General features: G+C 36.0%; 1 protein-coding gene across 1 annotated transcript in view; it reads right to left on the minus strand.

Annotated features, from left to right (window-relative positions):
* The window catches only part of SOAT1 (sterol O-acyltransferase 1), a 39,437-nt gene that overhangs the window by 4,494 nt on the left and 23,093 nt on the right, over positions 1–11,850 (minus strand). Inside the window, exons 3-11 of the mRNA XM_005880251.2 lie at positions 9,378–9,526; positions 8,177–8,236; positions 6,454–6,561; positions 5,163–5,445; positions 4,367–4,445; positions 3,788–3,869; positions 3,510–3,555; positions 2,705–2,834; positions 899–996 (exon numbers count right to left, since the gene is read on the minus strand). Coding sequence (XP_005880313.1) covers positions 899–996; positions 2,705–2,834; positions 3,510–3,555; positions 3,788–3,869; positions 4,367–4,445; positions 5,163–5,445; positions 6,454–6,561; positions 8,177–8,236; positions 9,378–9,526 — 1,035 coding nt within the window. The remainder of the gene's footprint in view (positions 1–898; positions 997–2,704; positions 2,835–3,509; positions 3,556–3,787; positions 3,870–4,366; positions 4,446–5,162; positions 5,446–6,453; positions 6,562–8,176; positions 8,237–9,377; positions 9,527–11,850) is intronic.

Below are 11,850 nucleotides of genomic sequence, written 5' to 3' on the forward strand. Positions count from 1 at the left end.
CATTTTGGTTACTGATGTTTAATAAGACATTAATTCTAGTTCTATATGATTCATTCCCTAGGTTCATTTTCTCTCATTATGAAACAAGTTACGGTGGAAGACACAGAACATAAACAATCATTCAATCTAGTGTTCCTCTAAATAGCAATCAGTGAATCCCCATTGCCCTGCTAAAACACAGTGAGAGAATTCTAAGGTCACACAGGGTTACGTAGCATGCTAAAGGTGAAGAGCTGCTTGCTGGTATCAAACAGAAAAACTTACGTTAAATAAGGAGTGAGAGGTGGCTACCTCCAAAACCTGGCACTCCGTTACATATATCTTGCTCCCTACTTTAAGATCAGACTAAGGGAATCAGACACCTAAAATTCACAACCTACATTCACTATTTCTTTGAGAAAGAAGTGGTAGGCTTGGAGTGTTACCAAAACCACAAACTAAACTCCAGATCCTGAGTTTAGAACTTAATTCCAACTTTGCAAGTATAGAATACTATTTTAAGCAGAATTAATGCCTTTCATAAATAAAAGAGGAAAAAGTCATTTCCTTCCTTCAGCAACTTTAAATGGAATAATTTACTGAAATTACTCCTACAGCACCAGACAACCAATTTCAAATGAATGAACAGTCAGCAAAGTCTCATACCACCCTCCAGACACATGCTTTCCTTCTGTAATCACCAACACAGGATCCAGCAGAAGCCATATGTTATGGGAAAGGGAGGATATCAGAGGTAGAAGATAAAGCTTTACTAATTACACTGATACCAGAATTTCAGACTTCATACTGGTAAAACTTGTGGGAAAACATTATCTGACAATATAATGTTCATGTTAAAAAGCTAGCAATGAGGACATAATAAATTGTGAAAAGAAAAATGAGTCCGCGTGTATATTACCTTATAAAACATTCTGTCACCAAAGCGTAACATCTCGGCAAAGGCATTGAGCCAACAGTGCAAAAAGGCAAAAAAAGTAAGTAACAGCCCCAGCACACCTGAAAATAAAATTAATAATATTGAGTGTTTTCAAATAGCTCATACACCAAGCAGTTAATTTTGTCAGCACCTGCTTAGCTAGAATTATTTTGTAAAATAAAAATGATTATTCCAGCTTACTCATTCCAGCCTGTTTAGAATAGAAAAGCCTCGATACCCAAAGCCCTTTAAAATCTGGCCCTCGTGCATTCCCATAAACCAGTTGTTTAAAACTGGGGGAGAAGTCCCCCGCAACCATCACCCGCCAGGAACATGTGACAATTATGAAGACATTTTTGGTTGTCACAACTCAAGGACTTGGGGGGAGGGGGGGTGCTATTGGTATCTAGTTGTTAGAGGTCAGAATGGTGCTAAATATCCTACAACACATAAGACAGCCACCCAAAACAAATAATTATCCAGCCTTGAATGTCAATAGTGATAAGGTTAACTTATCTCCGACTCCACTCCGTGTCCCACACATCATCCCTACCTGGACTTCGGCCATTCTAAAGTAAGTCTATGCCTATGCACCCATCTCACCGCCTAAAGCACCTTTCCACCACTTCTCTGCCAGGCAAACGCCCATCTATTTCCAACACCCAATGGTAAATGTCATCTCCAGCATGATACAAAGCTCATCAGCACTTTGTTCATTCTCCTTATGTAGTATATATTGTTACTATAATGTAAAATACATGCTCACCTCTTTCACTCATTTATTCAAAAATATTTATAGAGCATCTGCTATGGATTAAACAATATGGGAGAGACTGTGACTGGCTGAGTGGCTATAAGATAGGATCTTTGATCTCAAGGAATTTGTAGCCCAGTGAACAAGACACACAAGTATGTAACACATATCCTATTAGAGGAACAGATGGGAGTTTACTGGAGTAACCCTTGAAGAGCAATCAGGGAGGGTTATTAGAAATCTGGGAGAGAGAGAAGGTAGAGACAAGGTGATCATGGAAAATGTTACCAACATTTAATGGGTAGAGAAAAGAAAGAAGTAAAGAAAACTATATATATAATTTGACTCTTCCAGAGAGTGAAGAGTTATGTCTGTTCACTGCTATATTGTCAGCATCTGATATAGTAGGTACTCATATATCTCCAGAAAAAGATAAGTGGAATGAAGCAAGTTAGGAGTCTGAAGTATGGCTAGAAAGACAGGAGAATAAGAAGGAGTGGTAGGGAGATTTCAAAATGTGGTCAACAACAGCCAGTGCTTCATGGAGATCAGAGTAAGGGCTACAGCATCCACTGGATTTAGAATCAGGAAATAACTAGTGATTTTAATAAAGTCTATTTCAGTGCCCTGCTTGGATTAGGAGCAAGATTATGGGGAAATGAAGCATAAATATGAATTATCCAGTCAGAGAAAGCAAAACTTGAGTAAAAGCCAGAAGACCAATGGAAAAATTCGGCTGAGACTGAAATATACTTCATTTATGAGACAGATGGAAAGAGGTCAAGATAGGTATAGAAAGCCTAACCAACGGACACAGACAACAGGGGGATAAGGGCATGAGTGGGGGTGGGGGAGGGGCAATGGAGGGATAAGGACACATATGTAATACCTTAATCAATAAAGAAATTAAAAAAAAGATAGGTATAGATATGCAGATGAATTTATAAGTGAAAAGCAGGTAAATCAAAGGTGCAATAGCTTTCTATTTTCCTTGCAACTTTATAAGTGGCCAAATTAACCAGTCCCCATGTTACCTGGCAAGATGGAGTTAAATACACATAGGACCAGAACACGAGCACTGAAGGGCTCCTGCTTGATATTCCGAAACAAGGGGGCATAGAGCCTTTCAAAGACGTAGTACATATAAAATAAGCAGCCAAACACCTGGAACACAACAAAGATAGTCATAAGAATGATGGCTTGATAAGGAAAGATGGTGATTTTCCTTCAAAAGAAGATACATATGTAACCTCTAATGTTTACATATATATTCCATTTAACACTAATGCATAAGATTGCAAATTATACCCTTCAGAAATTACTCAGACCTAGTTTCTAACGTATCTTTTCCCAACCCTTTACCAAAGGGCATTTGTAAAAGATCAGACTCTTGGAACCTGATTTTCCTGCTACATGAACCCATAACAAAATAATTTGTTTCAGAAATGGGTATTTGATTGAAACAAGAATTTAAAATGGGATTTTCTGGGATTTGATTCTGATAAGGGGTTCAGGAGGAGGAGGTAGTGAGGAGTGTCAGGCCCACATATATATCCAAAAAATATGAAAACAGGAGGGGAAGGGGAAATTAATGTAGGTGCTGACTGAAGTAACCAAATGGAATTACTTTATTAATTACAATAAAACAAATTATTTTATTGAAGAAAATTACTTTTGATGTTGGCAAAACAAACACCGTTCACTGTATTGAGAATAATTTCAAAACTTCAGAAAGAGTTCTACAGCTCCCAATAGTCATAAATTTACAAACACTTTAAATAGATTAAAATCCCCATCTCCCACCAATCACCAAACCTTAGGCAGTGAAAAAAAACTTACCTGTGCAAACTGCATAGCCACATAACCCCACCTTATAGTGGGAGTCCTAAAAAGGAAGCAAAAAATACATTTTCTAAATAAAGTACATTCTGTCAAGAATTACTATGATCAAATAAGACTGCTAGAATCACCTTTGGTGCTCTCTGGGCCAGAGAGAAAATGAAAACTCATTCTACATTCTCTGTAGCCCTATGTGAGCTGACCCTTGCCCGCCTGCTGTACCTCACTCCTGCCACACTTCAGGTGCTCAGCACACTTGTACTTCATAGTGCCATTACCTGGGGTAGTTGTCCCGGTAGATGAGGGTTGGCGCAAACAAGAAATACAAGTACTGGTTGACTGTGGGTACTGGGACAGTTCCTGAAAAAGGAAAACTTGGCTAGGTCAGGAGCTCTCAGCAGAACTACAAAGGGAAAGTAAGGAAGCATAGGGTAGAGAAGAATAAAACGACTTCTCCTTAGCTTATGTTGTTTCTTCCTGATCTCCCAAAATGATGACTTCTTATTCTAATATCAACAGACCAATCCCTCTACACTAAGTTATTCCTGTGACTGAGATGACTTCTAGAGTTTTAAGCAGCAACTCAAAGAGTAATAAGCACACATAGGTGTGATGAGTTTAACATTCTATAAAAATTACATAAAGTTACAAGAATCTAATGGTCAATGGTTTTAAATTGCAGGTACCAAGACAAAACAGAAACAATCAGGAAATAGTGAGATAGTCTCCCAAATCAATGTGGAGGCTACATAATGAAAATCAAACACAATGGCGGCAGAATGTAATGTGCCATCCCCCTGAACACCAAAGGATGAAATACCCTCTGAATAGTCCTTTGATGGAATAGGATTACATACTTGATTTCTCCTTAGCTGAAGTCAATACCCGAGGCACATTCTCTCTGACAAATGAATGGACCTTCATTATCATACGAATCTAAAAAAGGGTGGGAGGAAAAGATAAATTTTTTCACATATAGAATGTTTTAATTTTGCATATACCAACTCAAATTCACTTTTATGGAATAAAGCAAATTAAAAACAACCTCTAAAGAAAGACATTCTTTTGCAACTAAAAGCACCGTATTACAAAAGTCTATCAAAGAAAGGCTCCTGACACGGTCCTTTCCATTAGTCAAACAGAGCATTATGGACACCCAATATAAGAAAATCGGAAGGTTTTAAGGACAAAATAAATCCATTCTTTAGATGGAAAGAGCTATATGACAAAATAATGAATCTGACATTTCAAAAGTGGGGATTTTAATTACAAAAACATTTTATGGTATAGATGACTACTACAAAAAGTATTCAAGAACAAAATCTGCACTGATCCAGAACAGTTCAATATGATTTATTTCAATTATTAAGCATCAGAGAACACTGAAGTTAAAATAAGTTTTATGAGATGAGATGATCTAGTTTAACACTTTAATTTTAGACAAGAGCATAAAGAACCAGTTATAAAAATTTATCCAAAAATAACAGAATATCAGTATTATATTGTTATAATAGTATTATTATTATTATTATTATTATATTATTACTATATAAGCAATAATATCCTTTTCTCTCATAATATTATTATTATTATTGTTCCAATCATTATTTTAACTGAGCACAGCACTGCACTGAGCAACACTCAAAACCTTACCTGTTCAAAGATAACAATGCACCGGGAAGCTGGTGGCAGTGTATATGCTAATACAGCATATGTTGGTCCACAACCTAGAATTCCAATCTGTAAGACCATGAGAAGCAAGCCATGGAAGAAAGAATGGATCACTGGATGAGAACTCTTGCTGTAGCCTCTGGCCCAATGTTGAAAGAGGAAGTAGGGAACTGAAAGTGTACTCAAGAACATGGCGCGCCATGTACATATAACAACAGGAAGCTGGCCAAAAGCATAATATATGAGATTGAACTCAAGCACCAGCCTGGGGAGAAAAAGCACAGAGAAAAGACACAAAAGCACATTTTTAAAAATATGCATTGATTCACAGAATTCAAAACTTTCAGGCCCCAAACTCTCAGCTTTAGGAAACACAGCAACATTAACACATTGAAGTCATTGAAGTTGTGCTACAGAACTGCTTCTAAGACTGCTTCACAATATATTTCAATAACAAAGTTTCTAAAAGCCCTAAGATAATACAGTCTTTAAACATAAAATACCTAATATAACTTAAAAAAATAAGACTTTGAACTTCTCAAAAGTTAGATTCTTAATTAATACATTTTAAACTCTAAAATATTCTATGGCAAAGTCCATATTTAAAGAATTCAAATAGCAATCACTATTATGTACAAAAGATGATTTTTCAGAAGGAAATAAATATAAATAAAACAATCTAGGGAGGGTGGGAGAGGCCGGGGAAGAAGTCACTGAGGGGAAAAGGAGACATATGTGATACTATATGTAATACTTTAAACAATAAAGAATTTTAAAAAAATAAAAAATAAACAAAAAATCTATTAATATATCATCTCAAAATTTAATTTTCTAATAAAGCATATAATTCAATGTATGATTACTGCACTGTCATTTTTAAAGTTACAATTTGATTTTCATATTAAAAATACGTTTTTCAAATGTGAAATTCCAATAAGCTACTTATTTTTAGTACTAACCTGAAATGCATATCATAACAGAAAAATTGATAAATCATATATACAAAATTCTCCCATTTAGGAAAATTACCTAGAAACTACCAATTATAGTCTATTTAAATAGACCATTTAGAAAAATAAAAGTAATGAAATTTCTAATCTTCTTCTTAGTTGTATTGTACTTTTTAAGAGACAGAAATCTCAACCTCGAATCAGCTACTTTGGAATTTTCTGAAGCAAATTTAACCAAATCACCCTCTACCAAAATTTACATACAATGAAAACTCCCAACATCCTATGCGCCAATTAGCCAACCATCCTTTTTCTTGTCTTACCTTCCTTCGTCAATGTAATCTACCACAAGTGTGCTGAGGATAAAGAGAATGAGGAGGGCAATAAACATGTGATATATTGTTCTGATGTGGTCCACCTCGAACAGCTCACTGTAAATGTAGTTCAAACAAATAAAATGAATAAACTATATCTGATTTTAAAATGTCATATATTAAAGACTTTAAAGCAGTCCAGAAATACTTAATCCACACTCCAAAAAGATCTCAAACAGTAATCACAGAATATTAAACCTGAAGTAGAGACAGTAAGTGGCATGACCAAAGTAAAAATTATTGGAAGAGCTTAGGACAAGGCTTTCTGATAAGATAATATTGCTTCCTAGAAAACAGCATGGATATCAAACATTTAGAACAAATGGTGTGCATTCTTGAAAACCTACAGAGGTGACTGTCTTCTAATGTAGGCAAAAGGTCATTCACTGAAAACAGGGAATACAGAAGCTATTTCAAAGGCTAAAAACTTTTTCAAAACATCCTAGTCTTACAGTCCACTCTCTACTCGGGTTACTTTTCTTTTAAAACACACCAATTACTTTCTAGATGACTTTTTCTAACTAAGGACTTTTTATATTTGATTAAAACAAGTGTTTTAGCTTTGTTTATGGAAAGATGTATGCTAATCTCCTAACTTTTTGAGGCATCTAAAATACTATTAAATGTCTGGGTTAAGGAGCTTCAATTCTAATAAAACCTACCTGAGCCATAAAATATGTATTTTGTTTCCTTGATTTAAAAATGTGTATTTTAATTTTGTTTATTTTTCATATATAGAATACTATCACTAAAATCTTAATTATAATGTTCAAAATATTTGCTTTAATTTCTCTTTTACATGGAAAGCCTGCATTTCCCCCAGATAGAGATTTTAAAAGATAAATCTCTTCAAACAACCTAACACTGAAGTGGTACTCTACATTAGATATTTAGAAAACTTTGGCCTTCTAATCAAAATTAAGTAATACGGATCAATTTGGCACATAGAAAATATATTTTGATAAGCATATGATGCATTTTTAAAAGAAAAGCACATCCATACCTAAGGTTCACCAGCCCAACTATTTCAGGCAACCTATACTAGTGCAGGTTAAATTACAGAAGTATTCTAATGAATGAGTGAATGAATGAGTGAATGATCTCCGAGAACATTACAAAAGAAATATTAATTACATACTCAAAGTGCACCTTTACTTTTCAGTTCACAAATGATGTCACCACAATTAATTTACCTTGCCTGATGTGTGTGTTTTTTCATAAGATCCACACAATCAGGGTTTTAAAATAAGTAAATTTGAGAAATCTATCATGTGTTTAATCTGGATAGCCAAAGAAGAGATTAAAAAATTATATACCAAAAAGGCAGCAACACCAAAACTCTCTTGAAGTAGTTTCCCTAAATAGAAAACTCTATCCTAGCTTTTTGGGTAACCAGTTCTCTGCAGCACAAATTGAAGGAATTTATCGAAGACAGATAACCATTCTGATTTCTAGCTCCTCCTTTGAAACTAGATGCAGAGCCAGGGGATCAGAAAGAAAGAGCAAGACACAGCAAATGTACAAAGAGCAGTATCAAAACAAACGATTTGTATGAATATAGAACAAGCGCTTTAAACATTCATAGATTAAGCAGTGATTCCAACAATCAGAATAGTTGTGTGTATGTTTTTTATTTAAACTTATACTTAACAAAAGCACTTAAAATACTTACTCTAAGAGAGATCGCCTTATAACAAAAATCTTTCCATGTTCTGGGGGTGCTCTCAGATCTCTGGGAAAGAGCAAAAAGTAAAACAAAATGTAAGTACTTCAAGTATTTTAAGAAATTTAAGCCTAAGAATAAGAGGAAGATTACCAACTACAGCAAGTAAAATTAATTAACTGCCATCTCACTAGGACCCAGGTCCTGTGAGTCGGAGTTTATGCATGTTGTCTCATATACTGCTTCTGAGCACTGCTATGAGGCAAATACACGCCTATCTGGTTAGGGAGGAAGAGGAGTTAGGCACACCTCACTAAGGCAGCACTAGTTCCTGACACCACACAGACAACCACTCTTCCTTCTCCTAAACATCCCTAAGGTCACAGACAGGCCCCCAGCCATCCTTACTCCAGTTCACTATTGTTACTGGTCTGTTCTTGAAGATGCACTGTTATATACGATGTCCTCTGTAATGTCAAAGGACTTCCGACAATCCCCAACAGCCTCCTGATCTTAAAGGCTGCCCCAGTTATTAAAATCTGTTAACATCTAGCATGATCATCTTCTTCAGGGCTTTCTGCAGTACCGTCGGCACTTCCGTTGACTATTCCTGGTTCAACCTGTCCTTCAGAAAAGGAGAGACTGACAGAGACCACAGAGAAAAAACCAAGGAAAGCACAGAATGGCAAATTAGCGCACACTGGCCTTTGAGAGCCTTCCCTCCATGCTCTGGATGACCGACCGATTAGAAAAATAGATACCAATGCACTGTACTTAATAACAAGTATCGCAGAGAATACAAGAGAGAGGCAGTGTAACGATGGGGCGAAGAGCATGGACTCTGGGTTCAAATCCCCGCTGCGGAATCCCGGACAACAATTAACTGCTTGCTCTGTGCTTCAGTTTCCTAATCTGTACTAAGCAGATAATTATCCTACCTACCCATAGGGTCAGTGTTTGGTTTAAATGAAAAGCACTCAAGTGTCAGTGTCAGTATAGTTTTAAAGGAATTATGCACTTTTGTTATAAGCCACTTAAGATGAAAGAACCCACCCTTCCAGTGGTTAAATAATATGCCCAGAGCAACACACAGCTAACGAAAAGTGGTGCCAGGTGTGCATCCAGGCATTTTTACCACAGTCCACATTGTAACTGCTGAGCTACACTAGAGCAGATGTCTGCATTACAAGAATCTAATACTCATACTTACTTAGCTCTATGGTTGTTCACTCCTCCAAGAACAGAAAAGGATGTGAGTGCACACCCACCACTATCTAATGATACTGACTTTTCAATGAGATTGGTCACAAAATCATCCAAGTGAGTGCCAACTTCCTTCATAAAATATGGCTTCAATTCCTAGAATTTTAAAACAAATAAAGGAAAACATTAGAACACATGCTTATGGGATACTAACATTTTTCTAAAGTGTTCTCTTAAACAGAGCTGGATCAAAGAAATCCATTTTAAGTGACTTCACAGGAATAAAAGCAGAAAAAAGATTTCTATAGCTGACCTGTAGTTTCAGAAATGGCTACAAAAACAAACAAACATAATTCATGTCTTTAAAAAAATTTATACCATTTTAAGCATAAATCAAGATAATCTTCTACTAAATTAACTATAAATAATAAAAACAAAATAACAGAAATGATAAAAATGACATTGATTAAGGTATTACATATGTGTCCTTATCCCCTCATTGCCCCCCTACCTCCACACTCATGCCCTCACCCCTCTGGTGTCTGTGTCCATTGGTTGATCTCTCCCCTTTACCTCCAACCTCCCCTACCTTCCTTCTGAGGTTTGACTTCAAATTTTTATCTTGAAAACAACAATAAAGATCAGTATTATAAAATGTTAATTCCCCTTTCTTCTCAAGCAACCCCTACATCCAAGTACCTGCTATTTATATTTTAGATTATGTCACTTCTGCACATTACAGACATTTATATGACAATATTTATTCCTAACTCCATAGTTATATGTTTACCTAACCCTAACACATATTTTTGTAATGTAAAATTGTTACACATTTTGGTCCAGACTATTTTTAACATCCAGTTTTTGAAAAGTATGAAACAAACAAATATTTCTTCAGATTATAATAGGTCACCTACTGTGAATGCTCAAATTATAAATATCAGTATTTTTAAACTGGCAGGACCCATCTACATAAAAGTAAACAAAGTGTTATTTTCTAATTCTTCAATTTAAAAAACACTCTTTCCTTTAATTAAATTATTTAGACTAAACCTAAAATATCTGAAGTAGCATTTTCCAGGTTCTAGAGTTTGACCATGTCCTTTATAAAAGTAAAGTAAAGATGTCCGGCCAGTGTCACTCAGTGGCTGAGCATCAACCTATAAACCAGGAGGTCACAGTTTGATCCCTGGTCAGGACACATGCCTGGGTTTCGGGCTCGATCCCCAGTAGGGGGCGTGCAGGAGGCAGCCAATCAACGATTCTCTCTCATCATTGATGTTTCTATCTCTCTCTCCCTCTCCCTGCCTCTCCGAAATCAAAAATATATATTTTTTTAAAAAAGTAAAGATATCAGTGTACCAATGGAATTACATATGAAGGCTTTTAAAAATGTCTCCCACCGTTCCTAAATGCCTCGTGGGGCCCAAGTAGTGAGATTACACCAAGATGTCACCTTTCACAAGACAGCTGATGGAGATGGGAAGTACAGTACACAGAAGAGTGTGGCCAGAGCAATATAACCATCAATGAAGACTCAAAGAATATATAATAGTCCAGCAAACAAAGAAACAAGGATGAGACGATTAGAAATGTCTTTTTAAGCTGGAACCTTGATGAAGCAATAGGACTTAATTTTAAGTGAAAAGTGGCAGAAGAAGACAGTGTGATAAAAAGCAGAGAAATAGGAAAGTATAAGCCAAAACAGAAAATATGAATGATGTAGGCTGATTTTTAAGGACAAAATATAAAAGTATGTTCCCTGGAAGAAAAAATAGTTTTTATAAAATTATTTTTCCATATTAAGGTTATCTAATAAGTACTTTATTTGTTCCTTTTGCTTGTTCCATTTCAATTAAATGTCCATCTTCATTTTGAAATTTTTCAATAGGATGTTTCCCTGACCAAAAAGAAACAATGCCCCCTCCCACCAAAATGACATGAAGAAAAAAAGTTCTTTTCTCATTTAATTTTTAGAATTGGACCAGTTAACAAATAGAGGGGATTTTTTTTTTCCAACTACAAAAATGTCCCATGTAGAAATACACTAAAAGGGAAAGAATTCATTCATTCCACTAAGTTCTGGGTACGGGGTACTGTTCTGGGCTCTGGAGATATACAACAATAAACAAAATCTAGTCCCTGTGCTCATGGAAATTACAGGACATATAGTATGCCAGATGGTGTGATGCAAAGAAATAAAGCAGAGGGGTGGTGGTGGTGGGGTCTTATTTTTCATAGAGAAATCAGGGAAAACCTAAAGATTAGATAACATATGAGACGACTTTAAAGTTTAAAGGGCAAAAGTTAGTCGATATCTGTGGAAAAGTACTAGGCAGAGCCCTGGCCAGTGTGGCTCAGTTGGTTGGACATCCTGTGCACTAAAAGGTTGCTTGCTGGATTCCCAGTCAGGGCACATGCCCTAGTTGCAAGCTCGGTCCCCAGTTCGTTCTCTCTCTCTCTCTCTCTCTCTCTCTCTC

This window comes from Myotis brandtii, unplaced genomic scaffold, assembly GCF_000412655.1.
Source record: "Myotis brandtii unplaced genomic scaffold, ASM41265v1 scaffold630, whole genome shotgun sequence".
Lineage (NCBI taxonomy): Eukaryota > Metazoa > Chordata > Mammalia > Chiroptera > Vespertilionidae > Myotis > Myotis brandtii.